A 13,163-nucleotide genomic window follows, 5' to 3' on the forward strand; every position below is an offset into this window, starting at 1 on the left:
TTACAATAAAATCCGTGTCTCATATCTACATCTAGCTAAAAACAATCTATACTTGGAATTTCTTTTAAGTTTGAACATATTCTGATTGTGGTGGTGGAAATATACACTTCTCTGTTTTAAGAAAAAAACAGTGCTAGTAAATGGTTGCATGACAAAATTAAACTAACCAATAAATTTATTAAAAATAAGCTAACCAATAAAAAATTTAAACATATGCTGATTGTGGTGGTCTAAATACTTCTCTGTTTCAAATAAAAACAGTTCTAGTAAATGGTTGTATGACAAAACTTCCGATTCTTCAAGATCCTTTAAAAATGAATTGAAAAAGGTTCTTGTTTTTTCTTTTCTTTTTCATTTCTTGTGTTATAAGAGCATAATTATTGGTAGTATCTTAGAAATAAATCTTAGAAATATTTAAGTAATATATTTGTAAAAGTGATAGTTAAGATATAGTATTTTTGGGTTAAGATTTTTGTGTGATTAATGGTAGATTCTTAACATGTGGTTCTTAAAAAAAAATATTAATAAAAAAATAAAATTTATAATTATAAAAAATTTAATAATTGTTGCAAATTAAAAAAATTAAAACATACATGAGATACAATAAATAACATAAAAACACAAATGTTTTAAACTTAATTTCTGGTTTTCCAGAGGCACGTGTATATTGTCCTTTTCAAGAGGTAGAGCAATTCTTCCACTCCCAATCCAATTCTTCGGAAAAAAACGAAGCAACTGACTTTTTTTCTTGTTTTGTTTTTTCTTCTCCCACTCATATCGCGACACATGTGTGCTTCTTAACATAAGAAAAATATCTTAGTTAAGATACAATCTTAGTTGGTTTGATTAATTATAATAGTTTTTAATGTTAAGATTTGGCTAAGATTTGGTCTAAGATATACCGATATTCATGCTCTAAGGGTTCTTGTTTCTTGTACTTAATTACTAATACGCCTCGTGTAGCAATGAACAGTACTAGCATTTTATGAATTTAATGAGAAAGGAACATTAGAAAGTTTTGAAAGCATCTTGATTTGTGTACATATACAGACACACACGAATATGTGATGATGCCCCATGGGATCTATCCCCTCACTCATATTCACACATGCGACTAAAGTTTAATTTTTATATTCTTCTTATTAGTACAGTGTTAATAGCGTTTGTGTTTTCTTTTGTCATCAGAGGCGTTTTTGTTTCATAATAATTTTCTAAATTTGTTTTAGAATATAAGTCTACTCTTATACAGTAGAATTTCTTTTATAATTTTCAACATACTGTAGTATCATATATTACTTTTTCTATTACTTTGGCTGGTATGCAAGGGATAGGAATTCCTCTTCTCCAGGTATATAATTTTTTCTTATCAAAGGTTTTTTTTTTGTTAATTGAAAATTTTATTCGGTATAATAGAGATGGGAGAAATTACTCTCAATTATTCCCATATCATGACCCACCAGTCATAACCTTTATAATAATATAATATCAACTTGGAATATATGATCTTGTATTTTTAAGAGCTAATAATGTTACAAACTTATAGAACAAACTACTAAAGCCAACTATTCTTTTAATAAGAACAAAGGTATAAATTGTGTTTTCTCTCGTGTATAGTGGATTTTTTTTTTTTCATTTAAACTATTTGTCAAATTGACCCTTAAATTTTTTATTATGTATGTGTTGATGAGACAACTTATTATGTAACGCAGCAAACCTTCCAAGGAATGAGTACTTAGACAACTAAGTTTTTATTAGCGGAGATTGTAGGATACGATCATGTCGATATCTACTCACGAGAAGTGAGAAACTCATAAAATTGTTTTGTGCAATCACTTCTCAGCATTCAACTAATGAATTATTTAGGTCGATTTCTTCACATCATAACTAATGAATTATTAAGTGTTACAAGAAAAAAAGATTGAATTGTTAAATATGCATGAATATATATATAAGACAAAGAAAGAAGATAAGAAAAGTTTTTAAAGAGAAAAGTTGGAGGATTGTGGAGGCGATAGCAATTCCCGTGAAGTGGTGCATGTGAGCGCTAAAAGAGATGTTATAATCAACTGCCCATTGACAAAATATTAGACCCAATCACATGTCTCATCCATTTTTACATGCACACACACATATATATTACATAATGTATGCATATGTTTCTCTTGGAAGAAACTAATACGACAAAATTACCTCCCAAGAAACTGTCAAGGTTAGCTCATCATTAAAAGAAAATAACTTTGGATTCATTGAATATCAACTAATTGGGTCTTAATAGACACACATTTTACGATGAATGATTTGTTCAAGTTAGTAATGGAAAACAAATTGAATGAAAGCAGTTAAATGATTTTTTCGTTAAGTTAACATACATCAGAAGATATAACTTACTATGGCCTACGAGAGTACGAGGATATCTATACTTTTTAATCTAGTTAAACATTAGCTACAATATTTTTATCAACGAAAACAATTTCTTTTAATGAAAAAGGTATATCCATGTAAAAAAAAAAAGTATATCCATGTATATATGGTAAATTGCATATATAGATCTTTTACATTTTCATCACTGGTAAATTGCACATCAACATTTCTTATATAAGTTTATAACAAGAATAATTCTGTAGATGTTTCGGATATAAAGTGTTAAAAATCGCAAGCGGTTTGTGTAACATGTAAATTTTTTAAAGTTTGTTGGTCCGTACTACAAAAAATACTTATTTTATAACCATTTTTTTCAAAGTTCACTCAACACACTTGTAAAATGGAGATAATTCACACACAATGAAAATGGATTCGTGATAATTAAATATTCTATAGTAAATATAGAGACCATAAGACACTTATCTGATCACCACGATGACACATCAACAAACACATCTATTGGAATTGTTTAAAAAAAAAAAAAACACATCTATTGGAAAAATGTTTATCCCTATATATGTATATTTTTAAATTTTTTTTTAAAAAAAACACCACCTCATTTTCACGTAGCCCCACTTTATGGTGCATATATGCATATACTATAGTCATATATAAATAAGTAAGTATATATGAATTTGTATGTCGGTTGATGAGGTTTTGCAACAGGAAAGGTATATGTGTTTGTCTGAACCCTTGTTTGAAAAATCGTTAGGCGCTAGTCGGGCGCTCGGCATGGGCCTAGTGATTAATCGGAAAATCGGATTAAAATCGGGGATTAATCGGGGATTAGTTTTAGGGTTATTTTAATATTTTTAAAATATATTAATCTAATATTATTTTCAAAATTGCAGTAAACACATAAAAATGTATTTTTGAGACAAATTTTTATGATTTTTATTTCAAATTTATGATTTTTATTAAAATTTGAACATAAGTTATTTTAAAACATTACAAACTCCCAATTCAAATGATTGAATAACAAAAATAAAAAGTTTTTTTATACTAGTAATCTAAAAATAATCGGGGTATGTAAGATTAGGCGGAGAATAATCGGATTATACGGGAAGTAATCAGATTAGGCGGAGAGTAATCGGATGACTGATTTTTTTAAGGGATTAGTCATTAATCGAAGCGGATAGGGTGGGCCTAGCGATTAAGTAGGGAGTAATCGGGTCTAGGCGGGGATTTTTAGAACAGGGGTCTGAACAGGTGCCTCTTTGTGGTATGTTTGTCTTAGCTTGCGTTAGTGTGTGTTTCAGCCAACCAAAGTGGATGAGTCTCAACCAACCTTTAGTCTACACGTGGCGCACACATATCCCCTGAAATTATATTCCCTAAAACCAGTATTCTCCAAAAACAAAATAAAGAAAAACTAATCATCTCTATAATGCTATCACATTTACGATATATAACAAGAATTATTGTAGATTTGTGTATTTTGCGTCACATAAAATGATTCTACTGGTTAATACCGAATAACACAAACTTTTGAGGTAATTGAATTATTGAAATTACTCGTTAGAATTAGTATAACTTGTTCCATCGGATTAATGCATGGGACTTTAAGCCTAAACTGTCCAAAAACGCCTAAAAATTATTCAAAATTGCTTGAAATATCTGAAAATACCAAAACACGAATCCAACGATTATTCGAATTAATAAGAGTTGGGTAGCGATTAGAAATACCCAATTTTTGAACTCTATCTAATACTCGAATTACACGAACGTAACCATTCTTTAAGGGTATAGTTCGATAGTAATTTTAGATACTCAAATTACTTATCCAATATGTACAACTATTACTCGAAATAGACAGTCCTGACTTTTGGCATCAAATTGTATTTTAGTTTCTGTAGGGAATATATTCCATGACAATTTTCTGTAAACAAAACACTACAGAGGGTAATTTTCTTTTTCATAAAGGGTTGTTTTTTTGAATAATATATAGTTTTACTGAATAATGATAATGATACCAAGATTAGCCGCTATCATAATCAAATTTATTCAAAAATTGGAACCAAAACACACACAAATTTTTTATGTGGATATGTAGTACGGTAGTAGTAGTAACCTTGGATTTTTACGCTTACTATGTCGATGAAAAAAAGAACGCTTAGTGCTTTTAAGTTTATGGGTTAATTTGGTAAATGAAAATAGATAATTTTGTATTACTAGAAATGATTCCCATTATCCATATGATTTGTATTTTGAAAATGACAGTTTCAAAAGTTACTTTTACAAGATAACAAAAGAATATAGCCAAAAAATTGGGATGAAAATTATCGTAATATTTTAGTATTAATTTTTAAAAAATATCATTTAGTATTATTCTCATAAATTGATATAGACTTGTATTATCGTTAATACGGTAAATAATAATATAGCACTTTAAGATAATCGATGTTATATAAGGGCAATAGAATTCAATGGCATAAATAACATGAGCAAAAATTGGGGTAACGTCCAATTGATAAAATTAATTAGATATCAAAATAGAAAATAACATGTTACACAAAAAATCACATATCAGTAAAACCGTACAAGATTATTCCATTTTGTTTCTTGGACAAAGAATTTCCATTGTCATTTTCTAAATACCATCGTATATATATATCTAGTGCAAAATTTCTACGTTTATGAGAAAACAATATTTTTAAAAATTACGACATGAAATTCCATTTTAGGCTCCCGTGAGTCCTTCTATATTCTTGGACCGATTCCTTATATAAACCCCCAGAATTCCTTTTTCTTTTTATTCATTCTATAACAACAACAAATAAACCAAACTCTCTCTGCTTCTGTCTCAAACCATTTACAAAGAGAACATTATTACACAACAACAAAAAGACATGATAACGAGAGAGAGTCTAAGGCTGAGAAGCATCACAATGATGATTTTAGTGACAATCCTGGTCTGGTCTACAACTCTAGAGACTTGCATTGCCAGAAGAGGAAGACATTGGAGACACCACCATAGCAGTTCCTCCTCTTTGTCTGATTCCTTGTCCAGCAAGAAACCAAAAAGCCATGTGAACAACCACAACAATAGTCATTCCCATAAGTCAAAACCAAAACCAAAACCGAAGATGAAAACTCAGCCGCCAAAATCCAGTGACGGTTCACCTGTCGTGTCACAGCCACCACAAGTTCAACAACCACCACCACCATCACCTCTTCCGCTGAAGCCAGTTGATGGGGACTCACAAGAATTCAATGTGCTTGATTTTGGAGCTAAGGGTGATGGCATGAGTGATGACACTGAGGTACAGGCTCAAATGATTTATCATCCATTACAAAATTCAATCTGGTGGTTCTTGACTAATCAAGAATTTTAATCTCGCTTTCGTGAGAATTGTCTTTAAAAATAACCATAATGTGAATTACAGTTGAGAAGGTAACACGAGACAGAACAAGAAACAGAGCACATAAAAGTTTTCTCTCTGTTCTGTAAAGTCAAAAACTTTTTCTTTTTTCCTCTTTTTATATTCCCCAAAAAAACAAACAAACGAGTATAGAGAGAAATAACAACAAAATTACCCGATTTAAGAGGGGACCATACTCTCTGTTCTTTTCCTCCATAATTATGTTTACTCTTAAACTAAACAATGACAAGTTTAACAAATTTTGCAGGCGTTTGAAGCAGCGTGGGCATCTGCCTGCAAAGTCGAGGCCTCAACGATGATCATACCGCCGGACTACATCTTCCTCGTTGGCCCGATTTCCTTCTCGGGTCCTTATTGTCAAGGAAACATTGTATTCCAAGTGAGAATTGATCATAACTATTTATAAAGATTTCCAAACAAAAAATGTACCATTGAATTGAAAGATGTGAGCTTTTCTTTTGGTTGCAGCTGGATGGTATGATTGTAGCTCCCACAGATACTGAATCGTGGGGAGGCGGGTTAATGTGGTGGATTGAGTTCACGAAGCTTAAAGGAATTACAATTCAAGGTAAAGGTGTTATTGATGGAAGAGGTACTGTTTGGTGGCAACAAGATTACCTTTCCGACTATCCTATCGACGATGACTTCAAGCTCATTGTCCCGTTGAACAATTCGGTCCAAGAACGTCCTCCAATGCCGGTAAAAATCTCCTTCATCATCTCATTCTTAACATCTACACAAGTTTCATCTAACACCAAACTCTGTTTTTGTATTTTTGTCATATGACAGATAAGAAGTGAGCTTAATTGGAGAATGCCAAGCATTAAACCAACGGTGAGAAATAGAAATGAATTAGTAGTCTCTACATGTTTTTTAAACTCAGTACATTCTTTTGCTTACCTTGGTTTTAACGGTATAGGCGCTGCGGTTTTATGGCAGTATCGATGTGACTGTGACGGGTATAACCATTCAGAACAGTCCTCAATGTCACCTCAAGTTTGATAACTGCGTCCAGGTTTTAGTTCATGACGTGAATGTGTCTTCTCCCGGAGACAGTCCAAACACAGATGGGATTCATTTGCAGAACACCAAAGATGTCATGATTCACACAACCACACTAGCTTGCGGTACAAACCAATTTTAATCGGAAAAAAACATCATAAAACTCGTAAAAAATTGGGTCTTAATATTGTTGATGGATTCCTCTGTTTTTTCAGGAGACGATTGTATTTCGATTCAAACGGGTTGCTCCAATGTGTATGTTCACAATGTGAATTGTGGACCAGGACATGGAATCAGCATTGGTAGCCTTGGTAAAGATAGTACCAAAGCCTGTGTCTCCAACATAACAGTCCGAGATGTAGTTATGCACAACACAATGACCGGTGTCCGGATCAAGACTTGGCAGGTAACAATACACCCTTTCGTAAAAAAACTGAATGAGCCAATCCACTCATTGCCAATTGATTTTGAATAGGAAGCCGTTAAAACTAACAGCTTGAATGTGAATACAGGGAGGTATAGGATCAGTGAAAGGAATACTTTTCTCAAACATTCAACTCACAGAGGTTCAGCTACCGATAGTGATCGATCAATTCTACTGTGATCACAGCAAATGCATGAACCATACTTCAGCAGTGTCCGTAGAAGGAGTCACATATGAGAAGATACGCGGAACTTACACCGTGAAGCCTGTGCATTTTGCTTGCAGTGACAGTTTCCCTTGCATAGACGTGCAATTATCAGGCATAGAGCTAAAACCAGTGCAACTACAATACCACATGTACGATCCATTTTGTTGGAAAACATTTGGAGAGCTCAATTCGGCAACCGTTCCACCGATTGATTGCTTACAGATCGGAAAGCCAGCCCGAAATGGAGTCCATTCAGATCATGATATATGTTTATAACCTACAGGGGAATGTAAAATGATTAGGAACAAAATAATATTATTACTTCATACGGACTCTATGAATTTGTCCCCTTGTGTGAAAGTGTTGTGGTGTGTTTAGAAGATTAGAATGTGCTTATTTCCTTCTCTAAAGTAATTAAGGCAGACAGAAATCAAAAACAAGAAGTGCCTAATTGCTTTGTTGAAGCAGTATATGTATATTGTTTGTATAACATATAGTTTGATTGTTTCATAATGGTCCAAAATTGTTTTGGTTTATGTTTCTTGAAAACAGAAATTGTAAGAAAGAAGGTGCAAATAGAAATATGTTACCGACTAAACCTTGTGTGTGTTTGGATTAGAGTTTTATGATTCACTATCATATTAATTGATTTAGTCATTCTAATTAGTATAGTTTCTATGAACTATAATGCATTCCTTTAAATCACCATCTACGCAAGTTTTTTTTTTTTTTTTTACACACCCATTTCTATATAGGAATTGGATTATTTTTCCTTTTTTAATGGATTTTTTGGAGAGGCATGTAATGAAGTCAGTGCCTTTGGAGTTTCTGTGGAAGAGATTGGTGCTGGACCTGATGTTTTTGTTTTATAGTTTCTTTTGTTTTGTTTCAATACATTTACGTCGGTAGATATTTTTGGATTTATATCATTTTTATTATTGGAAATTTAAGAGAGTTGAATTTGCAAATTATGATTCAAATTTACAAAAGATAATGCTAATTGACACCACAATCACCTTTTTTTAAGTCTTTTGAATTAGCTTACTATATTGTTGACCAAAAAAACAAAGATAAGAATGAGCTAAACTAAAATAAATCGTTGTATTCCCACCAAAAAAAAAAAAAAAATTGTTGTTCCTTGTTTGTTTGATCATGGAACATTTTTGCTTTCAAGGCAAAAACAAAACTAAACTAAACACTCTGAAAATTGCTAAAAGAAGATTAAGACTAGTTTGCTTAAAGAAGACTCAGATAAAAATTAAGTGAAGCAAGTGTGTTGAATTTGAATATGGTAGGTATATCATGGAGGATACGCATACCAACAAGAAAACCGGCTTAATTCAAGATTACATCGCGGGCCTCATTGAGACATTGAAGAAAAAGAAAACATAATGCCTCACCCAGCATTCTCAGAATGATGATGATGGATCCTCGTCTTCCAATGTCTTCGCCCAGGAACAGATCAACGGCATGGTTCTTGAGATATGTTTCGTTTCATAATTTACATGTATATAACAATTCCGTCGGTAGTCACGACATGGTTGGAGCTTTTTCACTTTGTATATATAAACAAAAAATAAATTTTAAAACAAGTAGTACCAGTGGTCTAGTGGTAGAATAGTACCTTGCCACGGTACAGACCCGGGTTCGATTCCCGTGCTTTGAGATGTGAGGATTAAGGTTTCAGCTATGGTTGGGTCCATTGCACTCATCTGAACGCTCGGATGTGATATAAGCCTTGTACTGAGCTCTAATTTTTTTTTGCCGCCCCTAAAGATGCATTAAGATTTTAGAGAAACATGAACGAAGTTTTAGTTTATTGATGAACGAAATGGTTGCATTCGTGCCAAGCAACTGTGATGCGAAACATGGAGAGAGACATTTAGGCTTCAGTTTACTTGTTAATTGAAACATTTAGACATTTAGACTGGGTTCTTGTGGTTTAGACTATTTTGGTTACAGAGGAGTTATTTTTGTACATGATTTATCTATTTAAAGGACGATGACACAATTTACAAATTACATGCACTCTTTACTTCGATCATGAAATTAACAATAAATTTGCTGTATCATAATCACAACATGTGATTGAATCATGACAGCCTTTAGCACTCCAAAAAAAAAAAAAAGCAACCATCAAAGCATTACAAATGAAATGACGTCTTTGTATTAAACTAAAAACATGATAGAAAATCATCTAACAAAATGATATAAGACCCACAGTGCCGGCCCGGTAAATTTGGGTGCCCTAAGCAAAATTAAAGCCATAAAAAAAAAAATTCTTTTAAATTAGATTTTTACCATTAAAAAAAATGTTGTAGTTGTCTCTAAAAGCCAACAATATTTTTAAAAGGCCCTACAAAAATTATTGTATATAAGAAAACTTAACAAATTTTTAGGTAAAAAGGCCCTCAAATTTTGAGGCCCTAATCGGTGGCTTCGGTGGCTTGCCGTCTGCGCCGGCCCTGAAGACCCACATGAATCACACTAAAGATTCATCACATTCAAATGTGTCTCTTATATATGCCATTCATCAAACGTTGACACAACCGACATACTCAAAATCATATTCCTTAGGAATTGGATTTGGAAGCACTGCATCAAACCACTCCACCTTCCCCCAAATCTCTCCTCTATAACTTCTTTCAAGTGCAATCATCGCACACCAAATCATCCTATTCTCATAGCCACGACCACCACCAGAAGCCACAAACTTGTCCCAAAAAAGTGCCATTTTCCCACCATAATCCGCCAACCTAACATTGGCATGACGAGCAAACTTAGGCAGTTTTCTCATACCATTTAACAAACTTCTCCAGGATCTTGCCTTAGTGTCATACCATTTGATACCTTCTTCGTAATAATAATAGTAAAGCACGTTCTCTATCACACAAGAAGAAAACCATTTCGAACCTAAATTCATCTCCGGTCCTAAACTATCCCATGTATCATCCTTGGGGTTGTAAACAACACCCTTATTCCCAACAACGTATAGATTTCCATCAACAACTACGTTCTTAGTTTTATATAACGTCATTCTGCCTGAACTGCTCAACACAGGCTCCCAAGTTTTGGTTTTCAGATCGAAAACCTCCATATAGTGTGATGCATTTTTGTAACTGGCATGGCCTCCTGTTACGTATATCTTTCCATCAAGGAAATTGGCTGATGGGCGACACCGATCTACCTGCATGCTTGGAGCTTTGAGCCACGTGTTAGACCAGCAGTCTAGGATTGAGACACTATTTGAGCGACAACCGTAGATGGATCCGCCAATGTTGTAGATATTAGAACCAACCGCCACGAGACCCCAACCGTGGGAAGGAGGAGGATGGGGAAATGGGATTGTTTCCAAAACATACCCACTTGACTTATTCTTCTTCTTCTTCTTCCTAGTGTCATTGGTTAGGGTTTCATTAGGTCTCCGACGAAGCATGAACCAGCGAGGGATATGGTCATTATGAGAGAAACGTAAGCACACATAGAGACAATTCTCGGTACAACCTGATAGTGACCGGATCCGGTGAAGCTCCCCTGAAGTAAGGAGCCAGTGGAAGCGCTTGCAGACTAAGGAGAGATTTCGATAAGAAAATCTTGAGACACGGGCTAAGATACTCACTATCAAATCTTCTGGAAGTGAAAGATTCAAGGTTGGTTCTATTGGCAGTTTATTCTTCTTCAGTGGTGGCTCTTCATCGTCGTTCATGGCTCAAGCTTTAGGGTTTGAAATGAATTTTCCCAACCTGTCAACTTCCTTCACGAGAGTATAGATATGGATTTGGACTGCAGACGGGCTGAATCAAAAGTTCTGGCCCAGTAAGTTCCTTAATCAAGCCCCTAGGTAGTTCCACATATCTATATTATTAATTGGGAAGCATTGGATAATAAATAACCTTATAAAGGATAAAGAATTACAAAAAATGCCATTGGTTTTTGGGAGACTCACAAAAATGCCCCTTTTTTAATACCCCTTTTCAAAAATGCCCCTTTTGGATGTCCATTTTTAAAAATACCCCTTTTATGTACAAAATGACTAAATTACCCTTCTTTTAATAAAAGATATCATAAATATATAAGGAAATATAACAAAATTAGGTCCACAAAATACAAAATATTTTTTGGCGGGAAAAGTGATCCCCCAATTTTTCCCGCCAAAACACTTGTAAAAATTTGTAAAACCTTTAAAATACCTTGTAAAATTTTCCCGTAAAATTTTTTCCCGCCAAAAAATTTTTCCGCCAAAAAATTTTTTTTGCGGGAAAAGTGATTCCGCAATTTTTTTGGCGTTAAATTTTTGGCGGGAAAATTTTTCCCGCCAAAAATTTACAAGGTATTTTAAAGGTTTTTTACAAGGTATTTATAAGGTTTTACAATGTATTTTAAAAGGTTTTACAACGTATTTACAAGGTATTTATAAGATATTATAAGATTTTACAAGCTATTTTATAAGGTTTTTACAAGTTATAAGGTTTTACAAGTTTTTTATAAGGTTTTACAAGTTATAAATACCTTATAAAACCTTAAAAGTACATTGTAAAACCTTTTAAAATACATTGTAAAACCTTACAAAACACTTGTAAATACCTTGTAAAAAACCTTTAAAATACCTTGTAAATTTTTCCCGCCAAAAATTTTCCCGCCAAAAAAATTTCGCAAAAAAAATTGCGGAATCACTTTTCCCGCAAAAAAAATTTTTTGGCGGGAAAATTTTTTGGCGGGAAAAATTTTTACGGGAAAATTTTACAAGGTTTTTTAAAGGTTTTTACAAGTGTTTTGGCGGGAAAATTGCGGGATCACTTTTCCCGCCAAAAAATATTTTGTATTTTGTGGACATAATTTTGTTTTAAATAAGGGTAAAATGGTCATTAAAAACTAAAAGAGGGCAAACTTAAAAATGGACTCTCAAAGGGGGCATTTTTGAAAAGGGGTATTGAAAAAAGGGCATTTTTAACAATTTCTCTTGGTTTTTAATGTTTTTAAATAATTTCATTAAAAGTACAATAGTAATCACAAAATTAATATATTTAAATAAAAAATATTTTAATTCTTTTAAATAATTATTAATTTCCAAAAAAATAAACTAATTTTCTCTCTCTTATTAATTATAAACAAAAATTTGAAATTAATTTTTAAAAAATTGTTAACCAATAGGAATTGAAAAACTAAGATTTGATATCCAACTAAGATTTTAATTCAAAAATAAAACAAATTTTAATAGACTATTCTATATCAAAAATAAAAAGAAAAATAATATCATTTTAATTCAAAATTAAAAACACTATCATTTAAAAGATTTATCAATGGAGAACTTTAAAATTAAATTTAAAATTTTGTAAGAAAATTAAATACAAATATTTTAAGATTCAGTTTTGTTATAATATTTTCACAAAATTTAAAATAATTTCACAATTTCTAAAATACAATATTAGGTATTAACAACTCTTTATATTTATGATGAAATAAACTCAAATAATAATAAATTTAAGGGAGACTCACAAAAATGCCCCTTTTCAAAAATGCCCCATTTGGCTGTCCATTTTTAAAAATACCCCTTTTTATGTACAAAGTGACTAAATTACACTTCTTTTAATAAAAGATATCACAAATATATAAGGAAATATAACAAAATTAGGTCCACAAAATATTTTTTGGGCTATCAGATCTAGCCTTACGTCGTTTCAGCCCGCTGACCTGCCGCCTTCATCATTTCCTTCTCTACTTTTTT

The 13,163-nt window shown here is 32.6% G+C and overlaps 2 protein-coding genes across 2 annotated transcripts; one reads left to right on the forward strand and one right to left on the reverse strand.

Annotated features, from left to right (window-relative positions):
• Positions 1-5,088: 5,088 nt before the first annotated feature.
• LOC9322673 (polygalacturonase At1g48100) lies at positions 5,089-7,951 on the forward strand. The gene is made up of 7 exons (XM_002886561.2): positions 5,089-5,684; positions 6,052-6,183; positions 6,273-6,503; positions 6,594-6,638; positions 6,724-6,931; positions 7,022-7,212; positions 7,319-7,951. The coding sequence occupies exons 1-7, from the start codon at positions 5,271-5,273 to the stop codon at positions 7,712-7,714; spliced, it is 1,617 nt and encodes a 538-aa protein (XP_002886607.1). The 5' UTR covers positions 5,089-5,270; the 3' UTR covers positions 7,715-7,951.
• A 1,816-nt stretch (positions 7,952-9,767) lies between these two features.
• LOC9322674 (putative F-box/kelch-repeat protein At1g60570) lies at positions 9,768-11,268 on the reverse strand. The gene has a single exon (XM_021009952.1). It carries the CDS (start codon positions 11,142-11,144, stop codon positions 9,972-9,974), a length of 1,173 nt encoding a protein of 390 aa, XP_020865611.1. The 5' UTR covers positions 11,145-11,268; the 3' UTR covers positions 9,768-9,971.
• Between the last annotated feature and the right edge of the window lie 1,895 nt (positions 11,269-13,163).

Source organism: Arabidopsis lyrata (assembly GCF_000004255.2).
Source record: "Arabidopsis lyrata subsp. lyrata unplaced genomic scaffold ARALYscaffold_2, whole genome shotgun sequence".
NCBI lineage: Eukaryota > Viridiplantae > Streptophyta > Magnoliopsida > Brassicales > Brassicaceae > Arabidopsis > Arabidopsis lyrata.

Bases quoted from the DNA above. Each gene is read 5' to 3' on its own strand.
- LOC9322673 (XM_002886561.2), top strand. From the start codon at position 5,271: ATGATAACGAGAGAGAGTCTAAGGCTGAGAAGCATCACAATGATGATT. The intron at 6,639-6,723 runs GTGAGAAATAGA...TTAACGGTATAG, and splicing joins TGCCAAGCATTAAACCAACG to GCGCTGCGGTTTTATGGCAG. The intron at 7,213-7,318 runs GTAACAATACAC...ATGTGAATACAG, and splicing joins TCCGGATCAAGACTTGGCAG to GGAGGTATAGGATCAGTGAA.
- LOC9322674 (XM_021009952.1), bottom strand. From the start codon at position 11,144: ATGAACGACGATGAAGAGCCACCACTGAAGAAGAATAAACTGCCAATA.